Below are 24,731 nucleotides of genomic sequence, written 5' to 3'. Positions count from 1 at the left end.
TGCCTTGGCATTCTAACATGGATAATTTATACAAAATTAATGTTGGCACCTTCTGAGGTGCAAAAATTTATAGAGGCAGTGCTTACTTCTTCATCCATTAAAAAAGAAAAAGAAATCGTTTCTGGTCATGATGAATAATATTTTAGAGCCTTTAAAAATATACTTGCTATCTTCATGTTTCTTTGTGTTGTGTTGAGCCAGCGAGTCCCTTTGCTTTTGAGCATGGGTGTTGTGAAAGGCAAACTGTTATAGGTTCTTGCTTCCAGTTTTTCCAGAACTTTCACCAGGAGGGGGTGTGAAGAATAATCAAGAATTCAAAAATACCTCAGGTCCCAAGATCCTTCTGAGAGCTGTCTGGCATTATTGGAAATGCAGGGAGGAAAAAAAAAAAAAAGGCTGAGTTACTGGAGTGGCAAAATGCTGTTGCTAGCCACACCTGAGAGAACATGGTTGTGAAAATAAAGTGAGCCAGGGCTGGTGAGGACACTATACATGAGGGAGGCCATTTTAAAGTTCAGTTGCCGCTTTCATTCCACCAAGCTACCTTTCAGTTCTTACCAGCCTCTGATCAGTAGGATAAATTCTGATGTGTCCACACTTTGAGACTTTCTCTGAAATTTCACTTCCTTGGGATTGGCTTGCCCGGAGCGTAAAGAAGGTCACAGAGGCACAGGACCACATCTTAGAGAGTGATTGATAGACCAAGACTCATAGGGGCATATGACACCAGCCCCTTGTCTGAGGATTGCTCCTGTCATTAAAATCAATGCAACTTAATTAAAGCAAATTACAGATAGATACATCTATAAATAAGATATTAAAGTGTGCTGCTGAATATGATAATTGCTGCATATTTAGCAATCAGTGTGTGTGTTCTGCTCTTGCCAGGAGGAATTCCTTTCAGTGGAATCAATCGAGCTTTATTAAAAACCATCCAAATTAGAGGGAGAAATGATGAGTGTTATAATAACACAAAATCACTGTTTCAACTTTCACTGCAAAGAAAGGAAAGCAAAATATGTCCATCCCTCTTTTTTCACTCAAGGAAAATATTAGACATATTCTCTTTAAGATGTGGATATTTTGAATTTATACATTTTAATTTTTGTATTCTCTTCCCCCAAAGGAAGGCAGAGAGAAAGCAACAATCATAAATAAAACAATTCAGCAGTGAGACTGAAGTGTGAGGAACACTCCAGTGCCTGGATATGCTAGTCTATACTTTGATGACAGAAGACAAATAAATGAAGTCCATACTCTAAACAGAGCTTTAAGTGGCTTATTTTATTCTCCTCGTCACTAGATCTCTGTGTGTGAAAGTTTTCATAGGTTAATTCAAAATAATGAATGTTGGAAATAAAAACCCATTCTCATCACCTTCCTGACTTGTCTCACTACTTTACCCCTGTCACCTTTTATCATACGTAAGAATTAAGCTTATGGCCAGGAGACTTTTTTTCAGGTTAATTTAAAAATACACATTTTAAAAAAGATCATTCATCACCCAATTTCAAAATCAATAACAAAACATAACGGTTAATTAAATCACTCCCATGTGACCAGGATCATTTTCAAATTTAAGAAAATAAATACTAAAATTACAAGAAGACAAAGATTTCAATGACGAATGTTGTAAGAGACAAAAAAAGGAATCACTAGACAATCAGCCACTTCTAACAGACATCTAAAAGGCATTTACGAAGACTTCTTACATTGGGACAATCCGTGCATTTTTGGAAAGAGAAGGAAAAAAGAAAATATGGGAAGAAAACAACGAAAAAGGAAGGTAACAGGAGAAGAAATGAGTGTGTAGAAAAGTACTTAAGCAAATATTGATTTAAAGATTTTATTTATTTACTGGAGAGGGGGAGTGTGTGTGTGCGCAAGCGAGCAGGGGCAGGAGCAGAGGGAGAACGAGAGGGAGATGATCTCCAGAAGACTCCGAGCTGAGTGCAGAGCCCCACACGGGGCTCGATCCCAGGACCTTGAGATCACAACTTGACCCAAAACCAAGAGTCGGACACTTAACCAAATGAGCCACCCAGGTGCCCCGTAAATATTAACTTATTGAATGTCTTCCAAGCACTGGTCTAGGCAATGAGGAGAGCAAACAAAGTCCTTGTCCTCATGGAGCTTACGTTTTTGAGGAGAGAGAGAGACAGTAAATAAGTGAAGAGTCAGTATCGTGCCATGATGATTTCCGCAAAGAAATATACAGCTGTGCTAAGGGGCTAGCACATGTAGCTGGGCGAAGTGTGCTGTTTGATATATGGGGGTCAGGGAAAGTTTCTCTGAAGAGGGGACATTTAAGCAGGGACACAAAGTGAGGGATGAAAGCATGTGGCCATCTGAAGCACCTGCCAGGGAAGAGGGCAATGTGAGCAGGAAATCCGTGAGCAAGATACCGGGCACGTGGGAGCAGCAGTGAGGAAGGCAGCATGGCTGGACCAGTGGGAACAAGGAGGACGGGGAGGGAACAAAGCAGAGAGGTTAACTAGTTCAAAACTGCAGGAATCTTTAGGAGCCAAATTATTAAGTCTGCTACTTACCCGTCCTCCCTGATGACTGTTATTTCTGATTTTCTAAGATGCACATACAATGCATCCTACTCTTGCTTAGAAAAGAGTATAAAGGGTTGGCAATGGGTGTAGTTTGCTCTTTTCTTTTGAAGGGCCACCTAAGGCAAGTGATTTTCAGGAGAGATGACCTATGATTTCACTCCAGACAATCTATGCCAGAGACCATTCTACAGACAGATTTGTTCCTAATCGTGACACAGAAGTTTTCCACTCTGCAGAGATTGCGTGCAGATGAGACTGGAGTTCCGCCATGCATTATTTCCTAGCTCCATGGCTAGCATGCAGACATATCGGCCCCATCATCACATTTCCTCTGCTTCCTTCTGATGTTACTACCAGCAGTACCATGGAATGCAGCCACCTCTAAATTCCGTGGGTGATGGAAAGAGGAAGTAGTCATAGCCACTGAGCATGCACATCACACACATCTAAGGCCTGCCTTTCCTTTCATACGTGCTCCAACCTTGTGTAACTGATCCTCAGAGTGGTCCCCCATCCACAGGTAGAAAAGGGGCAGAGTCGTGGTCTAAGACTCCTTACTGTGGTACTTTTTCCATGCCTAAAGATGTCATAGGACAATTCAAAACTAAACTATCCTTTGAGATACGTACTAACAGTAGCTTGCAACTCTGTTATTGGTCACACAAAGCATGGCCAGTGTGGTTCATTGCAACTTGTAAGTAACTATTCTGTTCAAACTGAATACTAGCCTTCTGGTTATACAACACCACTGCTATTATTGGGATATGTGTAACATAAAAAGAAATATATTTGCTTCAGAAGTCTCTGAAAATACTGATATAGGACCTGACTTAATGGGTCTCTTTAATTCACGTATTTAAAAGAACAAGAGATTGAAGACTTTACCCAGTGAAAGGGTTCCCATCCCTAGAGATAGGTGAGTCCACTCCACCACCTGCACAATTACCTCCTTTATACCAGGTAGGTTTGGCCACCCTTTCTTTGCTATAACTCCTCACGCAACAGCCGGGTTCCCATGTTTGAAGGATCCCAGATTTCCATGACTCAGAAATTAGCCATTAGAAACATGTTGCAGTGTTGGGACATTTTTCTTTGGGGCCTTTGCTATAGAGAATTTTAGCCCAAATTGCATTTCTTGGTATGTTATCCTTTCTGACAGTAAACATGCCCAATGGTGCTATATTGTGTTAAACCACAAGGGTAGGTTGAGGAGCAATCAGGGTGAGTCTAATAAAAACTTGGCAATAAATAAATAAATAAATAAATAAGTAAAATAAAAAATAAAAAACTTGGCAGCAAGCCTAATGAAAATTGGAGTGGACCTAAAACCCTTTAATAAGATTGTTCTCTTTTTTGTAGGTTCTTACAGTGTGCTTTCCATGAATATTGGGCAATTGGGGATTTTTAAAGATATTTACTATGGGCAGGTACTTGAATTCCCATTGAGTAAGAATGGCAAGGTAGAGCAAGTGTGGTGGCTGGTAACTGAGTTGAGCACCATTGAACCTGTTGCATGCTGAATTGAATTTTGAGCTTCTAAAAAAACGACTTGGTTAACTTTCAAACCACATGCTCCTATGTTTTCAGGAATGGCATGAAAAGGGCTCCATGCCTATTCTTTCCAAAGCATTGAGTTCTCCTGCTCCCACTCGCATTTTGCTGCTCTTTGAGTTATGGTCTCTGGTCTCTGATCCTAAGGACTTATGATTCTACTCGTTCTTTGGATGAGTTGCTCCCAGTGGATGACCCTCAAATTGAAAATGATGTTTCCCCTGTGAACTTCCAAAGCTTAAATTCAGTGTTCCTCATATGGTCAGTAACTCATTTGTGGATTGCTAGCATAATTTATGTAGTTTTGCTGTCTGCAGAGTAAAAGTGAGTTCCCATCATGAGTTCCCCATGGCCCTTGGGGAAGATGCTCAAAGAGACCCAGCCCCTACACTATGCTGGACCAATTGACAGAATTGGGAGATGAAACTCTCTCTACTTCCTTCCAAGTGACTTGGATTAATACTGGTGTTATTTTCCATACCAAAGTCCAATTATATGATGGAGGATTTTTAGTAATTGGGCCCTTTGGATTTTAAATCCTCTCAGGTCAGTGCCCATGAGGATAGCCTTCAGTAAGAAGGACTCTGGGGCTTTGCACAGAAGGCAAATCTGATTTATAGATGGACATGGCATTACGTCTGTCACAAATACATTATGAATGGGCGTTATACATTTTCTAACATACAGATCAACCCCCCCTTGGGAAATTATCCTTCATCCTAATGGATTACACCATAGTAGGTTCCTTGTAAAATTCATCCTAAATTTTCACTTTCTTAATTTCATTACATTGATGAGTTGAGATCCCTGTTTATCCTTTTGCCTACATCTGAGGGATGTTAGAAGAATTAGACTAAAGTTTATAAATCACCTCACGATTCCCCAACTGAGCCCACAGAAACAGTAAAAAGCAGTCGTAGATAATAAATAGGTGCTGATTTCTGCTCAACCTTCATATTGTACTGGGGCACAAGGAGTGCTCCCTCAATTAAGTAGATAAACGTTTTTTCTTCTGAAACATGGGAAGTCATCTAAATGGTGCTCAACTAGCATTTCAAATGCTTAGCTGCCAAAGTTGGAATTTTGTTTCTTCACCTGGAGAGAATCATGTCGAGTGTTGGTTTCTTTTCTTTTTTTTCTTTTTCTTTCTCCTGTCGGCTGACCTCCTGCTCCATGATGCTTCCCTTCAGACTCTGAATCTTGGCTTCTCTGAAAGAAAGGCCTTCTTCCACAATGTGGCTCTAACCCTGGGATTGCACTCATTTAGGAAAAGCCACCAAAAGAGTGTGGTAGGACTTCTAACAGAATGACTGAGGTCAGCAGATGAAGGTGGGCTCACTTCCTACCAGTGCACAGAGCCCCTTCTGCCCTGGGAAGGGATCCAGCTGTTGTTATGCACTCCCCACTCAGTCAGTAGGGGTACTGGTACTTATGTTTGATCCCAAACAGTTCAATAATGTAATAAAATGCACACTTCACATCTGTACTGTTAAATGCCTAAATCACAATGAAGATTGTTTCTTGACTTCACTCCATGCAATGGAATTAATGTTCCCCATGAATTGGAGTGCTGTATTCAGTTGTGAATAGCCTCTTGAGGTAGGCCAGCTAGGTTAATTCAAGTTTGTTTTCTCTGGTTAGTTTAGCATTATGTGTTTCTCTGCTTGCCTGTGTTACGTCTCACCTTCAAGATTACTTTTTTCATTTAAATGGCTCATTTTTTTAATCATCCAACATTTACTGAGCATGAAATGTGCTGGACAACAAGTGTTAATAAATACCATCATAAAAGATCATTGTAAGATAACACTCTAAGTAAGTATGTAAAAGATATACTCTAGGCTCTCAGAAAATAGGAAGTGAATAGTTCTGTCGGAAGAGTTTCCCAGGGTGGTGATGGGAAGGACAAAGGACGAGCTGAGCAGGATGAGAAAGTATGCAGGTACATGGGGGTCAGGAAAGGACCCATGGTTCAGAAGGTGTACACAGGGTGAAGTGGCAGGAAATGGAGCTGCAAAGATGAGGCGGGGGAGGAGGATGACAACGATGATGACCACAGTAGACTGTGAAACTGTGGATATCACATTGGGGAATTTAAGCTTTATTCTAGGCATTGAATAGTTTCTGTGAACCACAGTAAGATGACTGTGTGTGTATGTGTCTGCATAAATCCATATACATACATCACACATACATATACATGCATACATGTGTACACACAGAGACATATGAATACATATATCATCTTTTAAATATGTCATATCATTCCAGCCATTCATCTTGTATATAAAAAGCACAGAAAATAGGCTCTTTTATGAGAGAAAGTAAGAATTCTCTCTCTCTCTCTCTCCCTCCCCTCTCCCTCCCCCCTCCCCCTCTCTCCCTTATCCTTCCCTCTTTTCCTCCCTCCTTTCCTATTTCTCTCTCTCTCCCCCTCGCTTGACCCTACCCTTTCCCTCTCTTTCTCTCTCTCCCACCCTCCTTCCCTCTCTCTCTTCTTCTCTCTCCCTCTCCCCCCCCCCCCCCACCCTCTTCTTTTTTTCTCTCTTCACTCTCTTTCCCAGGACTGTTTTTAGAACAGTATCGCTGAAGAAGCTTCCATTGGCTTAGCCAGGGCTAGGCAGAGGGTCATAGAAATAAACTCTACAGAACAGGAAAAAAAATTCTCTCCAGGTGTTTTCCTTACTAAAAGAAAGATCAGATTCCATGTAACTGCAGCAGCATTGGCAACGACTCAGATTGACTGAACATATAAGTACACTCTATATGGATGATACACACTTTGTAGTTTACATGCATCGGACCATTTAATCCACACAACCACCATCTGAGGTAGGAACTATTATTAACCACATTCATGATGAAAACTGAGATCAATGAGGGGAGAAGACCGAGGCTCAGAAGTGACCTTGCTCAAGGTTACACAGTGGGTGGGTGATGAGAATCGAGCCCAGCCAGTCTTGTCTGGAAGAAGCGCTCCTAACCTCAGTGCTAGCTCCTTGTGCGGGCCAGAGACCATGCCACTCAGTGTCCAGTTAGAAAGTCTGCAAGCAAGTCACTTTCCAGTTAGGATGGAGGGACCCGGGGCTCTGCAGGAACAGTGGTGCTCTTCAGGATCATCTTCCCATTGTGCCTCTCTCTTTAAACAAAAGAGTCTTACTAGGAATTTATAACACCTGCCTTTTTCCTGGTCAAGGAGTGGCATGGATGTGTCAGATAATGTAGGAGCACAGACTTTGATCATTGCAACATCCTTTGTGAGTATCGTATGTAGTGACATATCATTCATCCTACATGTATGTAGGAACTAGACAGTGAGCACTTTTTAGAAATGACAGATAGTTTGTAAATTGGCATTGACCCCTTAGGGGTCGGCCTCTAGAGGAAGCCTGCGTGCATGCTGTTGGCTGCGTGGTTGGGTGCCCGTGCATCCAAGCCCCGAAGCCAGCCCATGCTCATGGCCCCGTCCTCGCCTGCATCCCCACCAGATTTTTCACCAAGTGGAAGCACAGCTGTTACAATCAATGACCAGCTGTGTTTTATGTTCACAATGGCTATTAAAACCCATGCACAAGCATTGTTTCTGTACTCTCTCCTCAAGAACATAGGGACCTGGCTTGCAAGCTTTAATCAGGTCACTGAACACAGTCTCCAAAGCTGAAGCCACCACCTCACCCCAGGTCACTGTCGAGAGCAAGCGATTCCTGCTCAAGTGGCGTCATGATGAGGCCCATGAGGTTAGAGGTGTTTTCAAAGCGTCTGAGGCAGAGAAGGAGGCTCTGGTGGAGACTCACAATTTGCAAACCTGCTCAGGAACCTAGGGGAGACTCTCAGCGCTGGTCTCCTTGTGCCCTTGTTCCTCATTTAAATATCAGTATTCAGCTTAGAGGGGAAGCCCAGGACGGCATTTCTAGACCCCGTTACCGCAGCTATGGCACCCCTCCCTGGTAGGGGAGACAGCTACTGTGCCGTTATGCTACATTCATTTCTTGGCTCGTATAAGAAACTTGGGCTGATTTTTGTTGTTGTTGTTGCTCTCGGTATATTTGCATAATTTTATATCCTGAACGGAGTTCTTGATTTTGCAACATCATAATAAAAAACAGTGTGAATTGGCAGGTTTAGGGGTATGATTTGCAGCTGGTCTATCACTTCCGCTACTGGAAGCTTCAGCTTGAAGTATTATACAATTATCATATTTTACAGGACTTGAGCTTCTATTTGCATCTGCTCATCTTTTGTTGTTGCTTTTTTAAAAATACTCTCTTTTAACATTTTTGGGGGTAGATGGATTGCCCAATATACTCGCTTAATACACTCTTCTCTTCATGGTATAAATTCATATAGTTCAGTGCTATTGAAATCAAAACACCAAGGTCTAATTGACATAATAACACGATGAGCTCTTTGGACAGGTTTTGGAGATTGAAAACAATGATGAAGCAAATGCAACCCGGGGTCATAGCAATATCTCTAACCATCCCCTTTTCACTCATTGCCATTATTTTGATTAAAAGGTCTATAGAAGCCATGGTGGTTGTTCAGGATGCAGAAATTATTGCAGAAACTTCCTCTATTAATGGAAATTATTAGAGGATGGGAATGGTACTCGAACAGCAAGAATGACATTAATTATGCGAAAAGCAATCATATCTGGCAGTTGGCAGGCATGCATTATTCTTCAACACTCTTCCACGGGTTTGTGTCCAGCCAGCACTAGAAACCTAAAAGCTTTTTATTTGGCAAAGTTTTCAGAGCATTTGGACTTCCAGCTTATAAAAGATAATTTGGAAGGGAATTTTGTTGGTGAAATTGAAGAATTCAGTAATGAGTTCTGTGTAGATGAATCAATGCCCAATTAAATGATTCTATCAAATCCAACTTTAAATGTTGACTTGAAAAAAAAAATCACATTTTAAAGACTTTGAGAACAAGATGCTATATATACACATCTCACCAGATGAACAAAGTTGTAGTACCAGCCTGGTAAAGGTAGGGAGTATTCTGAATGATCCCAAGAGTTTGATGAATGGAGAGCTACTTAGGGCAGGAATTATCTGTATACTAAAAATTAGAACAGATTGCAATAGCCTAGCTTATTTCGTTCCATTGTTCCCTTTCTCTTTTACAACACTTCTTTGTTTCTCGGGGTTTTTATTTCTCTTTCCATTGACACCCCTCTTTCAAGGCTCCCTCCTCTGTTCACCACTGTTTTGATGTTCTCACCGCCTTCTACAGAATCTATTTTTCTTATCTACTCCTACTTTTGCCTATTCTTGTCCCTTCACAGTCAGTAAATACAACCAATCAGAGCAACATTTGTTGCTTTATTCATTCACACGATAAGCATTTATTGAGCCCTTGATATGTTTAGGGCACTGACCTGACCACGGGAAGAGTAACCAAAACTGCAGGAGCCAGCATTCTGGAACGGGCACCAAAGTGCATGTTTAGGAGCTATAAAATATCCAGCGGGATCAAGTCATTGAATATGTGTGAGAGAGATGAGATAAAGCTGGAAAATTCAGTCGCTACAGGTTACTGAAAACTTTTATCTACTAGTTAATAGAAAATCATTAAATGGGGACACCTGGGTGGCTCAGTCGGATAAGCGTCTGCCTTCAGCTCAGGTCATGATCTCAGGGTCCTGGGATTGAGCCCCATGTTGGGCTCTCTGTTCAGCAGGGAGTCTGCTTCTCCCCCCGCCACCCCCACCTTTCTCTCTCTCTCTCTGTCTCTCTCAAATAAATAAGTAAATAAATAAATCTTAAGAAAAGAAAGAAAGAAAGAAAATCATTAAATGGACATGGGGGTTTGGTTTTTCAAACCAGGTTCTGACACAAGAACATCGATTTTCAGAATGTCATTTGTTTAATTCTCTTTTTCTCCTCCTCTTGTCTTCATTCATCTTTCTAGAACTTGACCTCTGCTGATACAATAGTCAGTTGCAAACTAATTTGGTTAATACAAATTTCAGATTAACATGTGTGTGATTTCAGCATTAATGGTAGCATGGTCAGGTTACTTTGTGACTCCAGTGGGTGCTACACACTGAGGTAGCTCTTCAGATCAACAGTAGCTGTGCCCAGCGGACACAGCAATCTATCCTACCATGTAAGGTTCTCCTATTATGCTACTATTATTCTCAGCTCTTAGGAACCTTCCCTCATTCCAAGCAATTACACAACTGAGGTTCCTAACGGTTTGACTTACATGCCAGATCCAAGTTTAAATCTAAATTGTTAGAATGTATGTTTTAAAAATTATTTTTAAGGGAAAGGGAAAAATCAAAACTATGTAAACAAAAGAGCTTGAGAATGGCAGTCTTAATAAGACTGAACCATAGGACAGATGCCATAAAAACCTCCTTAAAAAAATGTTGATGGGGCGCCTGGGTGGCTCAGTCGTTAAGCATCTGCCTTCGGCTCAGATCATGGTCCCAGGGTCCTGGGATCCAGCCCCGCATCAGGCTCCCTGCTTGGCAGGAAGCCTGCTTCTCCCTCTCCCACTCCCCGTGCTTGTGTTCCCTCTCTCGCTGTGTCTCTCTCTGTCAAATAAATAAATAAAATCTTTAAAAAAAGGGGGGGGACACCTGGGTGGCTCAGTCGTTAAGCGTCTGCCTTCGGCTCAGGTCATGATCCCAGGGTCCTGGGATCGAGCCCCGCATCGGTCTCCCTGCTCAGCGGGAAGCCTGCTTCTCCCTCACCCACTCCCCCTGCTTGTGTTCCCCCTCACATTGTGTCTCTCTGTCAAATAAATAAATAAAATCTGTAAAACAAAATGTTGATGATACATGTTGTGCTATTTAACAGGTCATGTTCAAAAAGATAGCTAGCCATTATGGAAGCTGATTCTCTCTGTTAAGTGCCACTGAGTAGATGTGTGAGACTTCTGTTTTATGGGCTCAGTAAATATTCATGAACAAGGTGAGGTGTCAGACTTTGAGAATGCAGTGGCTCAAGAAAGCAGAATCGTCCCAACTCCAGTGAAGCTCACTTGTCTTGTGTAAACCAAATTAATAGACTGACACCGTGCATGAATACTGAAAAAAAACCTGTACATTATACAGCCTGTTCTTGTTTATAAAACATGATTTTTTACTAAAAATTATTTTTGGTGTACCAAAAGTTAACATATAGGCATATATCAGTGCCTCCAGCTATACGCAATAACTATTCCCGGCAACTGGAGTTCAGCGGTCTGGCTGTGATGACCATGACCATAACAATCAGCAAACCTAAAAGGCAACCTACAGAATAGGAGAAGCTATTTGAAAATGACATATCTGATAAAGGGTTAGTATCCAAAATATATAAAAAAACTTTTAAAACTCAACACCCAAAAAATGAATAATCCAACTAAAAAATGGTCAGAAGACATGAACAGACATTTTTCCAAAGAAGACACAGTGATGGCCAACTAACACATGAAAAGATGCTCAACATCATTGATCATCAGGGAAATGCAAATCAAAACTACAATGAGATATCACCTCACACCTGTCAGAATGACTAAAATCAACAACAGAAGAAACAACAGGTGTTGGCAAGGATGGGGAAAAAAGGGAACCCTCTTGCACTGTTGGCGGAAATGCAAACTGGTGCAGCCAATGTGGAAAACAGTATGGAGGGTCCTTAAAAAGTCAAAAATAGAACTACCCTATAATCCAGCAATCACAATCCTAGGTATTTACCCAAAGAATACAAAATTACTAGTTCAGAGGGATACATGCACCCCGATGTTTATAGCAGCATTAACTACAATAGCCAAATTATGGAAACAGCCCAAGTGTCCATCAATTGATGAATGGATAAAGAAGATGTGGTATATATATATATATATATATATATATATATATATATATATATACACACACACAATGGAATATTACTCAGCCATAAAATGCTTGCAGACAGTCGTGTTTTCATATGTCCCACCCCACTGCCCCCATAAGCTCATCTGAACGTTCAAGTCTTTTGTCTCTGTTCTTTGTTTAGGAACTAGAGCTACAGTAACTGGAATGATCACTGCCAACCTACGAGACGGCATTGAGAGTGGACTGAGTTCACATCTTGGCCTTGCCACTGTATGAACTTTTGGCAAGTTGCTTTAACTTTATCTGAACTCTCCTTCTCTTGTGTGTAACGTGAGGCAGAAAGGGAAATGATAGCATTAATTCTAGCTCATGATACGGATCGCACAGTGTTGCAGAAAGTCATTTCTTTCTAGTCATCTTCTTTTTAGTAATGGGAGTGACTGGAACCTGCCCATGGACTGAACTAGGAAAAGAAAACATTATGAGAAGCTTGAAATTGTACGTATGTTTACATTGTTTAGTCTTTATAAATGCAAGTATATTTTAAGTATACTAGAGAGCTTTCATCACTAAATATCCTTTGTAAGACCTATTAGTTAAAAGAGATAGTATGAACTCATAAGAAATAATATGAATAAACTGTTACATCATTTTATGATTTGGCATATTTTGAGGGTCAACTTTTTTCTTTTAAAATGAGTAAGAACACTGACTGTCACAGAGTATAATAAAAATAAAACAGGGGTGCCTGGGTGGCTCAGTTGATTGAGCATCTGACTCTTGATTTCGGCTCAGGTCATGATCTCAGGATTGTGGGATCGAGCCCGCATCAGGCTCATGCTCAGCATGGAGTCTGCTTGAGATTCTCTCTCTCTCTCTATCTCTCTGTCTCTCTCTCTCCCTCCACCCCTACCCTGCTCACGCTCTCAATAAATAAATAAATAAATAAGTAAATAAATAAATAAATAAAATCTTTTTAAAAATAAAACAGCTGAGGCATAAATAACTCACACATAACATCCAAGAAATGAGTCAAAACCAAATTCAATAAATACTGGATACTAGCAGCTGGTGATTAATGTTACTGACTGAGACCCCACTAAATTCCTGTTTACTCCATTCCTGGAAAATATAGGACAGGTAAACAGATTTATTAGGGTAATGTTTTTCCTAATACCTTCTCTTCATTCTTTTCATCAGAAATTGCCTTCTCTCAAGTAAAAGTTTAGATTTCAGCCAGTGTTGCAATATCTCTATTTGTAGGTGGACAGATGGGGAAAGGAAATGAGATGGTGTCTGTCTCTTTAATTAAAGATGTAGAGCCAGAGTGTGCTCTTCACGCTCACTGGCAAGACACATATGCACATGTGCACACACACACACACACGCATACACACTCACTCACATGCAAAGTGCATCTGATAGATGAAGCCAAATTTGTAAAATTGTATCCATAATCATAGTTTCTATGGTAACTGTATCTTAGGCCCAGGCACAAACAGAGCTGGGCAGGAGATGTCTGATTTTATTTTCTCTGAAGACAATCAGAAGAGAGGGAATTCAGGTTATCAAGACGCCATGGCCCAGTGTACATATGGCTAGTACTTGGGTCATGCTAGCATAAGATTGAATGCTGAAATCCCAATGAATGTGTTATAATTTTATAATGTTGCAGATTACTTTGCTGTCTGTCATTCATTCATTCATTCATTCATTATGTTACAGATGTAGGGTTACCATATTAATGAGGTGGAAGCAGTTAACTTAATGTGGAAACTATATGCAAGATAACTTTTATAAATGTATGTAAGTTAGAAGGGACTTTAAGGATTTATTTTTACTCCAGCGTTTTCCAAGGGAGGAAAATATAGGCACAGAATGGTTAAAAGGCTTCCCCAAGAGTTATTTTTAAAATATTTTTATTTGCTGTATTTTCTAAACTAGCAGATGTTCTAAACTAGTCTATAAACTGAATACCCAGTTATTTGACAAAATTACTGAAATTAAATTAGAGAAAATAAACACTTCAGAAATAATGGTTTGAAAGAATGTGCGTACTTTTGCTTCTCTAGACAGCATATTTCTAAATACATATCTCCAGCATAATATACTTCACATTGCCAAAGAGAAATCATTTACAACCTATTTTGATTAGTTTCTTTTTGTTTAAATGAAGTATGGTGAGTTTTGCTCCAAATATGTAGCATTTCAGCAGAATGTCTTCATATTAGAAGATGCTCAAAGACAAGTTCCTAAGTTTTTTAGACATTTTCATCATGTTGTTTCCTTCAAAAATCTTCGAGCCAGACCTATAGCTAAGTAAGAGGAATGTAATTAAAAGAAAGCTTCTGGAAACTGCTTAAAAATATCTGTCATGTTACCAACTTGAAATGAAAGGCGTGTTTCCTAAAATGGCATCTAAATTTTTATACTTTGCATCTTAATCTTATGATGGGTCTGGCAGCATGCAACGCACTTCTGTGTAATGGATCCGAGCAGGACCTATTTGTAAATGAGGATGTCGCATACAGGTGAATCAGCCGGATTGCAACTTTGCAGCACGTTTCTGTCACAGCAGCTTTTAAACTTCCTCAGGAAAATTGACTTAAGGGACGTAAATGACAACATTGGCAAAAATGTGTCCCAACCTGTGGGAACTGGGAAACATGCTAATTTTGAATTGTTTCCACTTTTTATCATCAGACATTTGCAGAAAATCTTGTGTGATTTATTCTTTTATTTGTAATGAATTGTTAAAACATGTTTGAAAGGGCATTAAATCTTCCCCTCTGCCATTAATCTGCAAATGGGAGAAATCGGGGGTTAAATGGCCTCTTTAGTATATTGCTTTGTGAAACTGCTGATTCCAGCAATACTGAGCTAGAAATACATACTAATTTAAGGAACCCTGAATGTAACCAGCAAGCTCCTTGCTTTTGTAGAGAAAAGACTAATAGCTTTATATTAACAAGGCTCTTAACATCCCAGCCAGCAGGCATTGAGTGAATGAAATTGGGAGAACTCCCATGGACTAAAAGCATCTTAATTCAACATTCTGCGTACACCAGACCCTCCTGATAGGCCGTCAGAGGCTGTCATAAGCCAGCCAAACAGGATCACCACCACAAGGCACACCAAGCGTGGGCCTCTCTGGTTGTTTTTGAATAAGCTCTCTGAAGGTTCTCTTCCTGAGCTTTATTAGTAGAGAAAGATAAATATGCCCCAAATCTAAGCATAAGTTCTAACATTACATTGTTTTGGAAAAGACTAGGTTTCCCTTATGGCTTAAGTCAAAATTATTTCTATCAGACATATATTTAGGCCATTACATTAAAAAAAAAAAAAAACCTGCTTGATACCAAGTGGGATAAAGGACTTCTTTTAAAAAATTAATTGGATCAAAGCCGCTGACCTTATTTTTTTATGATGAGGGACGTTACCTGATAAGGAGTGCTGGAAGCAGGAACATTTCTGAGTCTTACTGCACACCGAGCAAAATGAGAAATGAGCTTATAAATGCCTGTGCCTGTTCTCTTTCGCCTCACTCCCTCCTAAAGTGACCTGACTTTCTAAGGACCTAGCTACAACTTATAATTAGTTTCTCTTTGGCAATCCTCTATCTGCAAATTCCTACCCTCAATTCACAGCTATTTGCAAGAATCTTGGTACCCGACACAATAATCCGTATTGCTACTATTTCTGATTAGGATATAAAAGTTGATCAAGTTATAGGAGAAGATTAGATAAATTATGATTTATCCATAAATGGGATGTCATGTAGCTATTAAAATTTATGTTTGTGAAATATATCTGGTAGCCCAGCAAAATACCAATAATAAATAGTTGGGGGAGAAAACTATATGCCCTTAAAATATGTATATATTAAAAATGTTAACAGAGGTCATCTTTCAATGATTTAGGGAGAAAAATCAGTTCAATGTGTTTTTTAAATAATGGAACACAAATTTATTCCCATCATTTCCATTAACTAACACCATGTCCCTGAGGGAGAGGACTTTTTCTCATCTCTCTGTTTTAGAGTACATAGCAAATGACTCCACTTAGGAGACACTAACAAATGTTTATTTCCTTGAAAGTATTAATCTTATTTTCTCGGCGTGATAGCATAAGACAGTACAACCAGTGTTTGGTTTTGGTTGTTTTGGGTTTTTCTTTCTTTTTAGGGGGAAAGCGATAAAGATTTTCAATACTGTGGAGTCCTGCCTTCTCTCCCCATCAATCCACAGAAATCACTCTCGATAAAGCACCGATCACCATCTCATTGCCAATTCCTACAGACACTTCTGCAGAACTTATGTTAGTCACTGTTCAGTTACAGAGAACAATATCCACTCTAGCTGGTTTAAGCAAGAACAAATTTATTATGCCATACTAATGGGCTTACAGAATCTCAAGGACAGATAAAGAAACATAATCTTGGCTAAGCTTTCAGGAATGATTTCTCAAGCCATGCTACAGAACCAGGCTACCAAGGGAGCTGCTGCCACCTCTCTAAGAAAGCTTTTGGTTCCAGAGCCACACAACAATGCCTGTCTCAGGAGCCACCATAATTGGGAAAGTGCCACAATCAGGAAGCCATCTTTAGTGCTGCCAACTCCAAAGCTAGCTACAAAAGCTACACTCCACCCCAGAAACCTGCAATGACACATCTGCTAAAACTGCCAAGGAAACCAAACACATCTTTAGTCATTGTTGTCAGAATAAACAGTGGAAGTGTGACCACTTCCTCAATGGCCCATCTTAAATCAGACCAGTACACTGACTACAAGGGCATTCTGAGAAAGGCCGGTCTAGCTTTCTGAGCCCTGTAGTTCAGGGTGACGCTCTGCAAGGGGGGAGGTTTGGGTAAAGCCTACCAACATACCATATTGACTACAGACCTTTTCTTACTGCGGTTCTTGACTGCTTTTGACACTGTTGGCCACACCCTCATTCATGGAATGCTTTTTCTCTTGATTTCTACGATAACACTCTCTCCTAGTTGTCTTCCAGACCAACTACTGGTCTAGACCTCCTCAGATTTCCTCCTGCGTTCAACTTGTGTTTGTCTGCCCCTAAAATTACAGTGTTCCTAAGAGTATTATTGGTATTCTTTTCTGTTTCCATTGCGTGTCTTTTCTTCTATTCTGTGTCTACAGATTCTCCCTGGGCATTCTAACTCTTTCCCAAGGTTTTAGGTACCATCCATAGGCCCTGTATTTCCCAATTCTCCATCTCTAGTCCAGGCTTCGGTGTTGCAAACTTTTACACTCATTTATCTATGAGACATCACCATCAGATGGCCCATTCAAGCTCGGTATATCTAAGTATCCCCTCCTCCCACAGTACCCTTGCCCCTAAATCTCATCCTCCCTTATTCCCTCTTGATGATGATTACCAAGTCCACCTAGTTGCTAAGCTCAGAAAATTGTACATTATTCTAGGCACATCCTTCCTATTAATCCTCAGTCAGTCCTATTGAACCTGTCCCCCTTAATATTCTTATATCACTCCCTTGCCTTTATCTTTTTTCTTTTTTTTAAGAAACTGTTTATTTTCTGTCAACCTTAGTTCCATTTTGTTTGCCTTTGTGGAAGAGCAGCTTAAGACCACCCAGTGGTTGCTCCTACCCATTCAGTGGCCTGAGCAGTGGGAGCTGCGAACTAGTCTTCAGTGGCTGGCTGAGCACTCCAGTCCTCAGGAGGGAACTGCTGAATAGGCACCGAGGACCCCTGCTTGCCTTCAGACCAGTCTGCGACCTCAGTTGAATAGCAGTGAATCTAGGAGCTGGAGCCATCCATTCACGCTGAAACTCCTCCTTGGTCACAGCCTTCTCAGCAGCGGCCTGCTCTTCCTTTTCAATCTCTTCAGGACCCTGTAGAAGTAGAGATCAGACATGACCGCCCATGGGTGCTCACGGGAAATGGTGCCATGCATGCGCAGAACTTCCCTGGCCAACATCTACCACAGCAGACCCACTGAGTGAGCTCCCTTTTAGCAGGATTCATCAAGTTGCTCTGAAAGCAGAAAGGCCCAGTAATACCTGAGAGGCCCAGGCAGTTAAGAAATATGGAGAAAAGCAGGAGAAAACACAGGTCATTTGAAAATGTTTTCATTTTTTCTTAAAGTTCTGACACATTTGAATTGTACTTGTAGCCAGAATTACTATGGAACTCCACCCATTGGGCCAGAACCCTTGGTGGTGTTGGTAAAAGACTCGCCCCTCATGTAGCATGCTGCCTACATTTGTGAGTTCATTGGCCAGCCAGTGGCCTCACTCCAAGCTCTAACAGTGAGTGGGCCTTTATCTTTTTGTATATCCCCTAGGTTAGGCCTTCATCATCTCTGGCTCAAACTATCACTGGAACCTCCACACTATGGCAAAAGTAATCTCTCCAACCTGTAAACATGTCCCATCACTTATCAAGTAGTCATTCTCAATGACTTCACCATCACCTAAGGGTCAAACCAAGTTCCTTGGCATGGCATATGAGCTCCTCCAAGATGTGGCCCATGGGGGTATCTCCAGAGCTTGGACTCTGGGTCAGACAGACCTGATCTTTGTCACAGATTTTCCATACACTAGCTATATGACCTTGGGCAACTATTTAGTTTTCTCATTTAAAAAATGGGCCAACCATTGGGGTTATGGGAAAGATTGACTGGGCTGATGAAAATAAAACATTTAGCATTTTGCCTGACAAACAGTAAGTATCAAGTAAGTGTTAAATTGTAGTAGTGATCAAAGAAAAACCAAATAAATGGATGGATAGTTCATGTTCATGGATAAGAAGAGTTAATATTATCAAGATGTCAGTTCTTCCCAACTTGATCTATAGATTCAATGTGCTGTCTGCCAAAATCCTAGCAAGTTATTTTCTTGATTCTAAATAATCTTAACAAACTGATTCTGAAGTTTATATGGAGAAGCAAAAGACCTAGAATAGCCAACATAATATTGAAGGAGTACAAAGTTGGAGGACTTAACACTACCCAACTTCAAGACTTATTATAGAGCTATAGTAATCAAGACAGTGTGGTATTGGTGAAAGAATAGACAAATAGATCAATGAAACAGAATAGAGAGCCCAGAAATAAACCCAAATAAATATTTATTTTTGCATCTGACAAAGGTATAAAGATGATACAATGGAGCAAAGATAGTCTTTTCAAATGGTGCTGGAAAAACTGGACATTCAACATGTAAAAAAAATGAATCTAGGGGTGCCTGGGTGGCTCAGTGGTTAAGCGTCTACCTTTGGCTCAGGTCACAATCCCAGGGTCCTGGGATCGAGCCCCGCATCGGGCTCCCTGCTCAGCGGGAAGCCTGCTTCTGCCTCTCCCACTCCCCCTGCTTGTGTTCCCTCTCTCGCTGTGTCTCTCTCATCAAATAAATAAATAAAATCTTTAAAAAAAAAATGAATCTAGACATGGACCTTACACCCTTTACAAAAATCAACATGAATCACCGACCCAAATTTAGAATGTAAAACTATAAAACTACTAGAAGATAACATAGAAAATAAATCTAGATGATCTTGGTTTTGGTAATGACTTTTTTAGATATGACACCAAAGGCAAGATCCATGAAAGAAAGAATTGGTAACCTGGACTTCATTAAAATTAAAAAGTTCTGCTCTGCAATAAACACTGTCAAGAGAATGAAAAGATAAGCCACAGACTGGAAAAAAATGTTTGCAAAAGACACATATGATATCATAAAGGACTGTTATTGAAAACTACAAAGAACTCTTAAAACCCCATAATAAGAAAAGAAACAAACCAATTAAAATATGGACCAAAGATACCTTAACAGACACCCCAACAAAGAAGATATACAGATAGCAAATAAGCCTATGAAAAGATGCTCCACATCATAGGTGATCAGGAAAATATAATTAAAACAACAATAAGATATCACCACACACCCATTAGAATGACCAAAATCTGGAACACTGACAACCCCAAATGCTGGTGAGGATGTGGAGCAACACGAACTCTCATTCATCACTAGCAGGAATGTAAAATGGTACCACACTTTGGAAGATAGTTCAGCAGTTTCATACTCTGACCATACAACCCAGCAACTGTACTATTTGGTATTTACATAAGGGCATTAAAAACTTACCTTCACGCAAAAATCTGCACACAATGTTTATAGTAGCTTTATTATTGCTAAAATTTGGAAGCCACCAAGATGTCCTTCAGTAGATGAATTGATAAAGTGGTATATCTGGACAATGCAATATTATTTAGCACTAAAAAGAAATGAGTTGTCAAGCATGAAAAGACATGGATGGAACTTAAATACATACTACTAAGTGGAAGAAGACAACATAAAAAAGGCTACAGACTGTAAGATTCCAACTACATGACATTCTGGAAAAGGCAAAACTATGGAAACAGTAAAAAGACCAGTGGTTGCCATGGGTTTGGAGAGAGGGAGGAATGAGTAGGCAGAGCATAGAGAATTTTTAGGGCAATGAAAATATTCTGTATGATACTCTAATGATGGATACATGTCATACATTTGTTCAAACCCAATAGAATGTACATCCCCAATAGTGAGTCCTAATGTAAACTCTGGACTTTGAGTGATGATGTGTCAATGTAAGTTCATCAGTTGTAACAAATATAGCACATGGTAGGGGGGTGATGATAATGGCGGAGTGTGTGGGGCAGTGGGATAGGAACTCTCTGTACCTTCCTCTCAGTTTTGCTGTGAACCTAGAAGTGCTCTAAAAAACCAAAGCCCATTAGGAAAAAAGTTGCCATAGTGGCAATAATGGCTATAGCCCTAATAGTAGTGGTGGTGTTGCTATTATTAGTATCCTTTTCCTTAATAGGCTCTGTTTCTTCCTTTACCAAAATCTTGACTTTCCCTGAAAACACAGTGCTTTTCTTTTTTTAAATGCCTCCATATTGTTTCATTTTTGTTCTTTCTACTTAGAATGCCTTCTCCTGCTACTCCTACACCTTCTCCCCCCAAAAACTTCTCCTCATTCATATTCAAGTTTTCGATGAAGCTTCAACACCCATATGAAGCTGTCTTCAACTCTGCCAAGTGGACTTTGGTATCTGTTTCTTCAGACTCCTACTGCCTCCTCTCTCATGCTGACACTCTAGCAGTGATCTCATTGTACCGTAATTGTTTGCAGGCCTGTCTCCTCTATATTCAACGTGATGAAGAAATCCAGCCCTTGTTCATTCCTTTAAATATATGGCTAGCATGGCATTGGGCTACAGTAGGTGCTCAGTAATCACTAAGTCCATGATTGCATTAAAGATGTCATGTTAATAGAGAAGCATGATATATGCACAATATAAATATAATAATTAAATATCTACACATTTTGTGAAGAAGAGAGTAAGTTTTGATATAGAAGCATGCCACCCATCTTTGGTCTATGTTCTGCTACTTCCGTGAAGTTTTTCCTGACACCTCCCGGTGTCACCTGTACTTCTGTTAGTAACAGCCTGAATGGCATGGGATCACACGTTGTCCTACATCATTCTTTAATTATTTCATTTCTGATGCTTGTTTTCCCAACAACACTAGAGCTTCCCTAAGATAGGGATCATCCTACGTTTCATATAATCTCTTATGCTGGTAACTCACCAGAAAGAAGAGGCACCTGGGTGCTGCCTCCTAGAGACACCAGAATGTGGATGGCCGCCATTGGGCCAGGCCAGTTCTGCCTAACAGTGCTGAAAGTATTAACTTGGAGTTTTGTGGCCACCAGAAAAAGATCACTTGTAAATGTCTAGAGCCATACTAGGGATACATACGCATAATGCCCAACAATCACAATGAAATGATCGTCAGCATAGTCTTGGTATTCATGCTAATTCTTCCTCCATAACCAAAACAAGGTTAAAACCAGGTTAAAAACAAAACAAACCTTAGATAGAAGTGGCTGAGGACAGGAACTCTATCCTTCCCTTCTTTTTCTGTGCCATTTCTTTATCCCCTGTTTGTCTGATACCATCCTTGTCTCTGATCTTTGTTAGAAAGGTCAGTGGTTTAAATCAGGGCTTTTATCCTAATGCAGAGAATTCTCAGTCTCCCTGCAGTTGCTTCTAAGTTTATATGTGCAATCTTCATCCTTACCTCAGTAATTCACTGGACTCTTACCCACTCAAATAATTCTGGCCATTCCTGTTCCATGTATTGGTGAAATATAAAGAAGTTTTGCAGGACACACTCTGAAGAGCCTCCTCTAATAATTTGACACTGGAAATAGTCTTTCTTACTCTAAATGAGTGTGTATACTTGTTTTGTAACACCTCTCACAATAAACCCTCCCTACACACACCACCCAAGCTGGGATGGTGGTTTCATAGAGAGCTAGAACCTTTGGCAGGAAGAAAATAACTTGCAAGTTGAATACTACCTAGAAAAATTTCCCTCACTGACTTGACACCATTTCTTCCTGTGCTTACTAGCAAACTTTCCCTTCCCTCTTATAATGGTCCAGGTGTTCTGTTTACCCTTTCCATGCCCATTCCGTGAGGGCTAGCCCAGCATAAGAGCCAGCGCATAAGCGAGCCACAAAACCACATGTGTTGACACGAACAGGTGATGAATTGACAAGTCAACAGTACTTTTAAATACCTGGATGCATTCATCCTGTTTTTGATTGCTATGATAGATGCAGAAGGACTACGTATAAAGTCATTACATTCACAGAACTAGCACGCTTTATTGAGAACTTACTGGGGCCAGGCACTGCTCTTCAGAGTCTCAGAGGCTGATGGAGGAGACCGGACGAGAGGCGAACACAGGAAGTACAAAGGAAGGGAAAAAAATACTAAAGATCAACCCTAGTTAGAAAAGAGGCAATCACTTCTCTGTGGTAGTTCCTAAGGGACGGAACTAAGTGAGGTTTGGGTGAGGGAGGGCTTCATGGAAGCTGCGGAGTAAACAGTTGTTTGTCACCAAGCCCTGTTAGTAAAGAAAGTTTTCATGGAAAAGGTACTTTTAAAAAATACGGTCCTGGGGCACCTGGGTGGCTTAGTTGGTTGGGTGTCTGCCTTTGGCTCAGGTTTTGACCCTAGGGTCCTGGGATGGAGCCCTGTGTCGGACTCCCTGCTCAGAGAGTCTGCTTCTCCCTTTTGTGTTGCTCTCCCATTTGTGTTCTCTCTCTCTCAAACAAATAAATAAAATCTTAGGGGAAAAAAAAAAAAAAACACTGTCCTTGTCACAGCCAAGAGAAGCCTAAAGAGACATGACTAAATGTAATAGGGGATTCTGGAACAGGAAAGGGGTTGGGTAAAAATCCAAATCAACTGTGGGATCTAGTTAACAATAATGTATTGATATTGATTCATTAATTGTAAGAAATGTACCACACTTACATGAGATGTTAGGAATAGGGAAATTGAGTTCCAGGAACTCTGTACTATTTCTGTTTTTCTGTAAGTCTCAAACTGTTCTAAAAACTAAAGCATATGTAAAAGGAAAAAAAATGGTCTTATAGCCTACAGAATCTCCCTGGCTTGGTGACAGGAAGGGGTCAGCTTGACAATGACCCTTTTTGAAAGAAGTGACTTTGTTGTGAAATGCCATGTTTGTGGCTTGATCATCAGTTCCTATAGCAATAGTGAGATCTTGCTTGCTTTTCCATGGTTGATTTTTGGCAGGCAGTAGCAGCTGATTATAACTTTGCAATGCATTGTCAGTAACCAGGGTGTATAATGGATCTTCATCTCTAATTACTTTTCTCTCCACAGGTGTCTGGAAAGGGTCCAGATGGGAATGCACACAACGTCCGCTTTGAGGGGATGGAGAGACAGTACGCATCCTTACCCAGGTAGATCACTCAGGGGTCTCCTATCACCAGCTTACCTACAAATAATGTCTTTAGAGAAATCTACATGAAATAGAAATCTGGCTTTGAAATGGGGAATATGTTATAATTTTCCCCACTGCCGTCTGCGATAACCCTCGTGCCATCTTCACAACTGTGCTAATAATTGGAACACTTGTGGGTTATTTTTTAAGGGAAGAAAATAGTATATCATTGCAATTGAACATGTCAGCAAGAATATTGGATACAGAATGGAAATCCTAAGCCATTGCTATAAAAATAGTATTGAACATCCTGCACCAAGCTGAAGGACAATAAAATAGTAAATCCTCTGTCCTAGCAGTTACCTCCAAGGAAGGGTGAGCCAGCCTTAACCTTGGAGCTTCGTGTGGGTGTTAAAAAGCTGGAGAGAAATGTGAACCTGGGAAGATGTTCTTTGCTTGATTTAGAATCTGACCAGGTTCGCTAGGCAGTCAGCAAATATTGCTGAGAGGCGCAGACACAGTGGGGAAAGGAAATAATCGCGTGGGAAAAGTTCGCTTGGTGATTCTGGCCCAACACGATCCACTTACACTGTAACTAGACGCCCCTGAAAATGAGATACAATTCTCAAAGGCCTGTGCTCTTATCTCTGAGATGAAGAATAATTTGGGTCCGCTATCAGTAGCCCATGACAAAGAGGAAAACTTTCCAAGATCATGTCTAGTGCAGCTACTATGGGAGCGAAGCAGGAGTGTGAGAAATCGTGAGTTCGGGGGGCAGGGGGGAACCAAACAAACAAAGAAAGGTTAATGCCAGCCAGAAAACTGAAATGTTATGGAATATCTCCTTTTAAAAAGAGGGGTGAGGGTCTTAAATAGAGCTTTTTCATCAAAGTGGAATTGTTGAAGTGTTATCCCAGTGGGAGTTACTGTGTTGAGTTTCACATCGGCTGTAATTCTGTGTGTGAATTTACAGAAATACCATCCTGGATCTTGCCACAGCCATAGCCTA

At 40.5% G+C, this 24,731-nt stretch overlaps 1 protein-coding gene and 1 non-coding gene across 2 annotated transcripts in view; one reads left to right on the top strand and one right to left on the bottom strand.

Annotated features, from left to right (window-relative positions):
* PARD3B (par-3 family cell polarity regulator beta) overlaps positions 1-24,731 on the top strand; it is a 999,887-nt gene that overhangs the window by 921,844 nt on the left and 53,312 nt on the right. Inside the window, exon 22 of the mRNA XM_032403913.1 lies at positions 23,662-23,741. Within this exon, the coding sequence (XP_032259804.1) occupies positions 23,662-23,741 (80 nt within the window). The remainder of the gene's footprint in view (positions 1-23,661; positions 23,742-24,731) is intronic.
* On the bottom strand, positions 18,077-18,229 carry LOC116638175. The gene has a single exon (XR_004300647.1). It is a non-coding gene; the product is annotated as a small nucleolar RNA SNORA62/SNORA6 family (small nucleolar RNA).

Source organism: Phoca vitulina, unplaced genomic scaffold (assembly GCF_004348235.1).
Source record: "Phoca vitulina isolate PV1807 unplaced genomic scaffold, GSC_HSeal_1.0 scaffold1, whole genome shotgun sequence".
NCBI classification, from domain to species: domain Eukaryota; kingdom Metazoa; phylum Chordata; class Mammalia; order Carnivora; family Phocidae; genus Phoca; species Phoca vitulina.
Note: the sequence above shows the minus strand (reverse complement) of the source record. Positions and strands in the feature narration are given on the sequence as shown.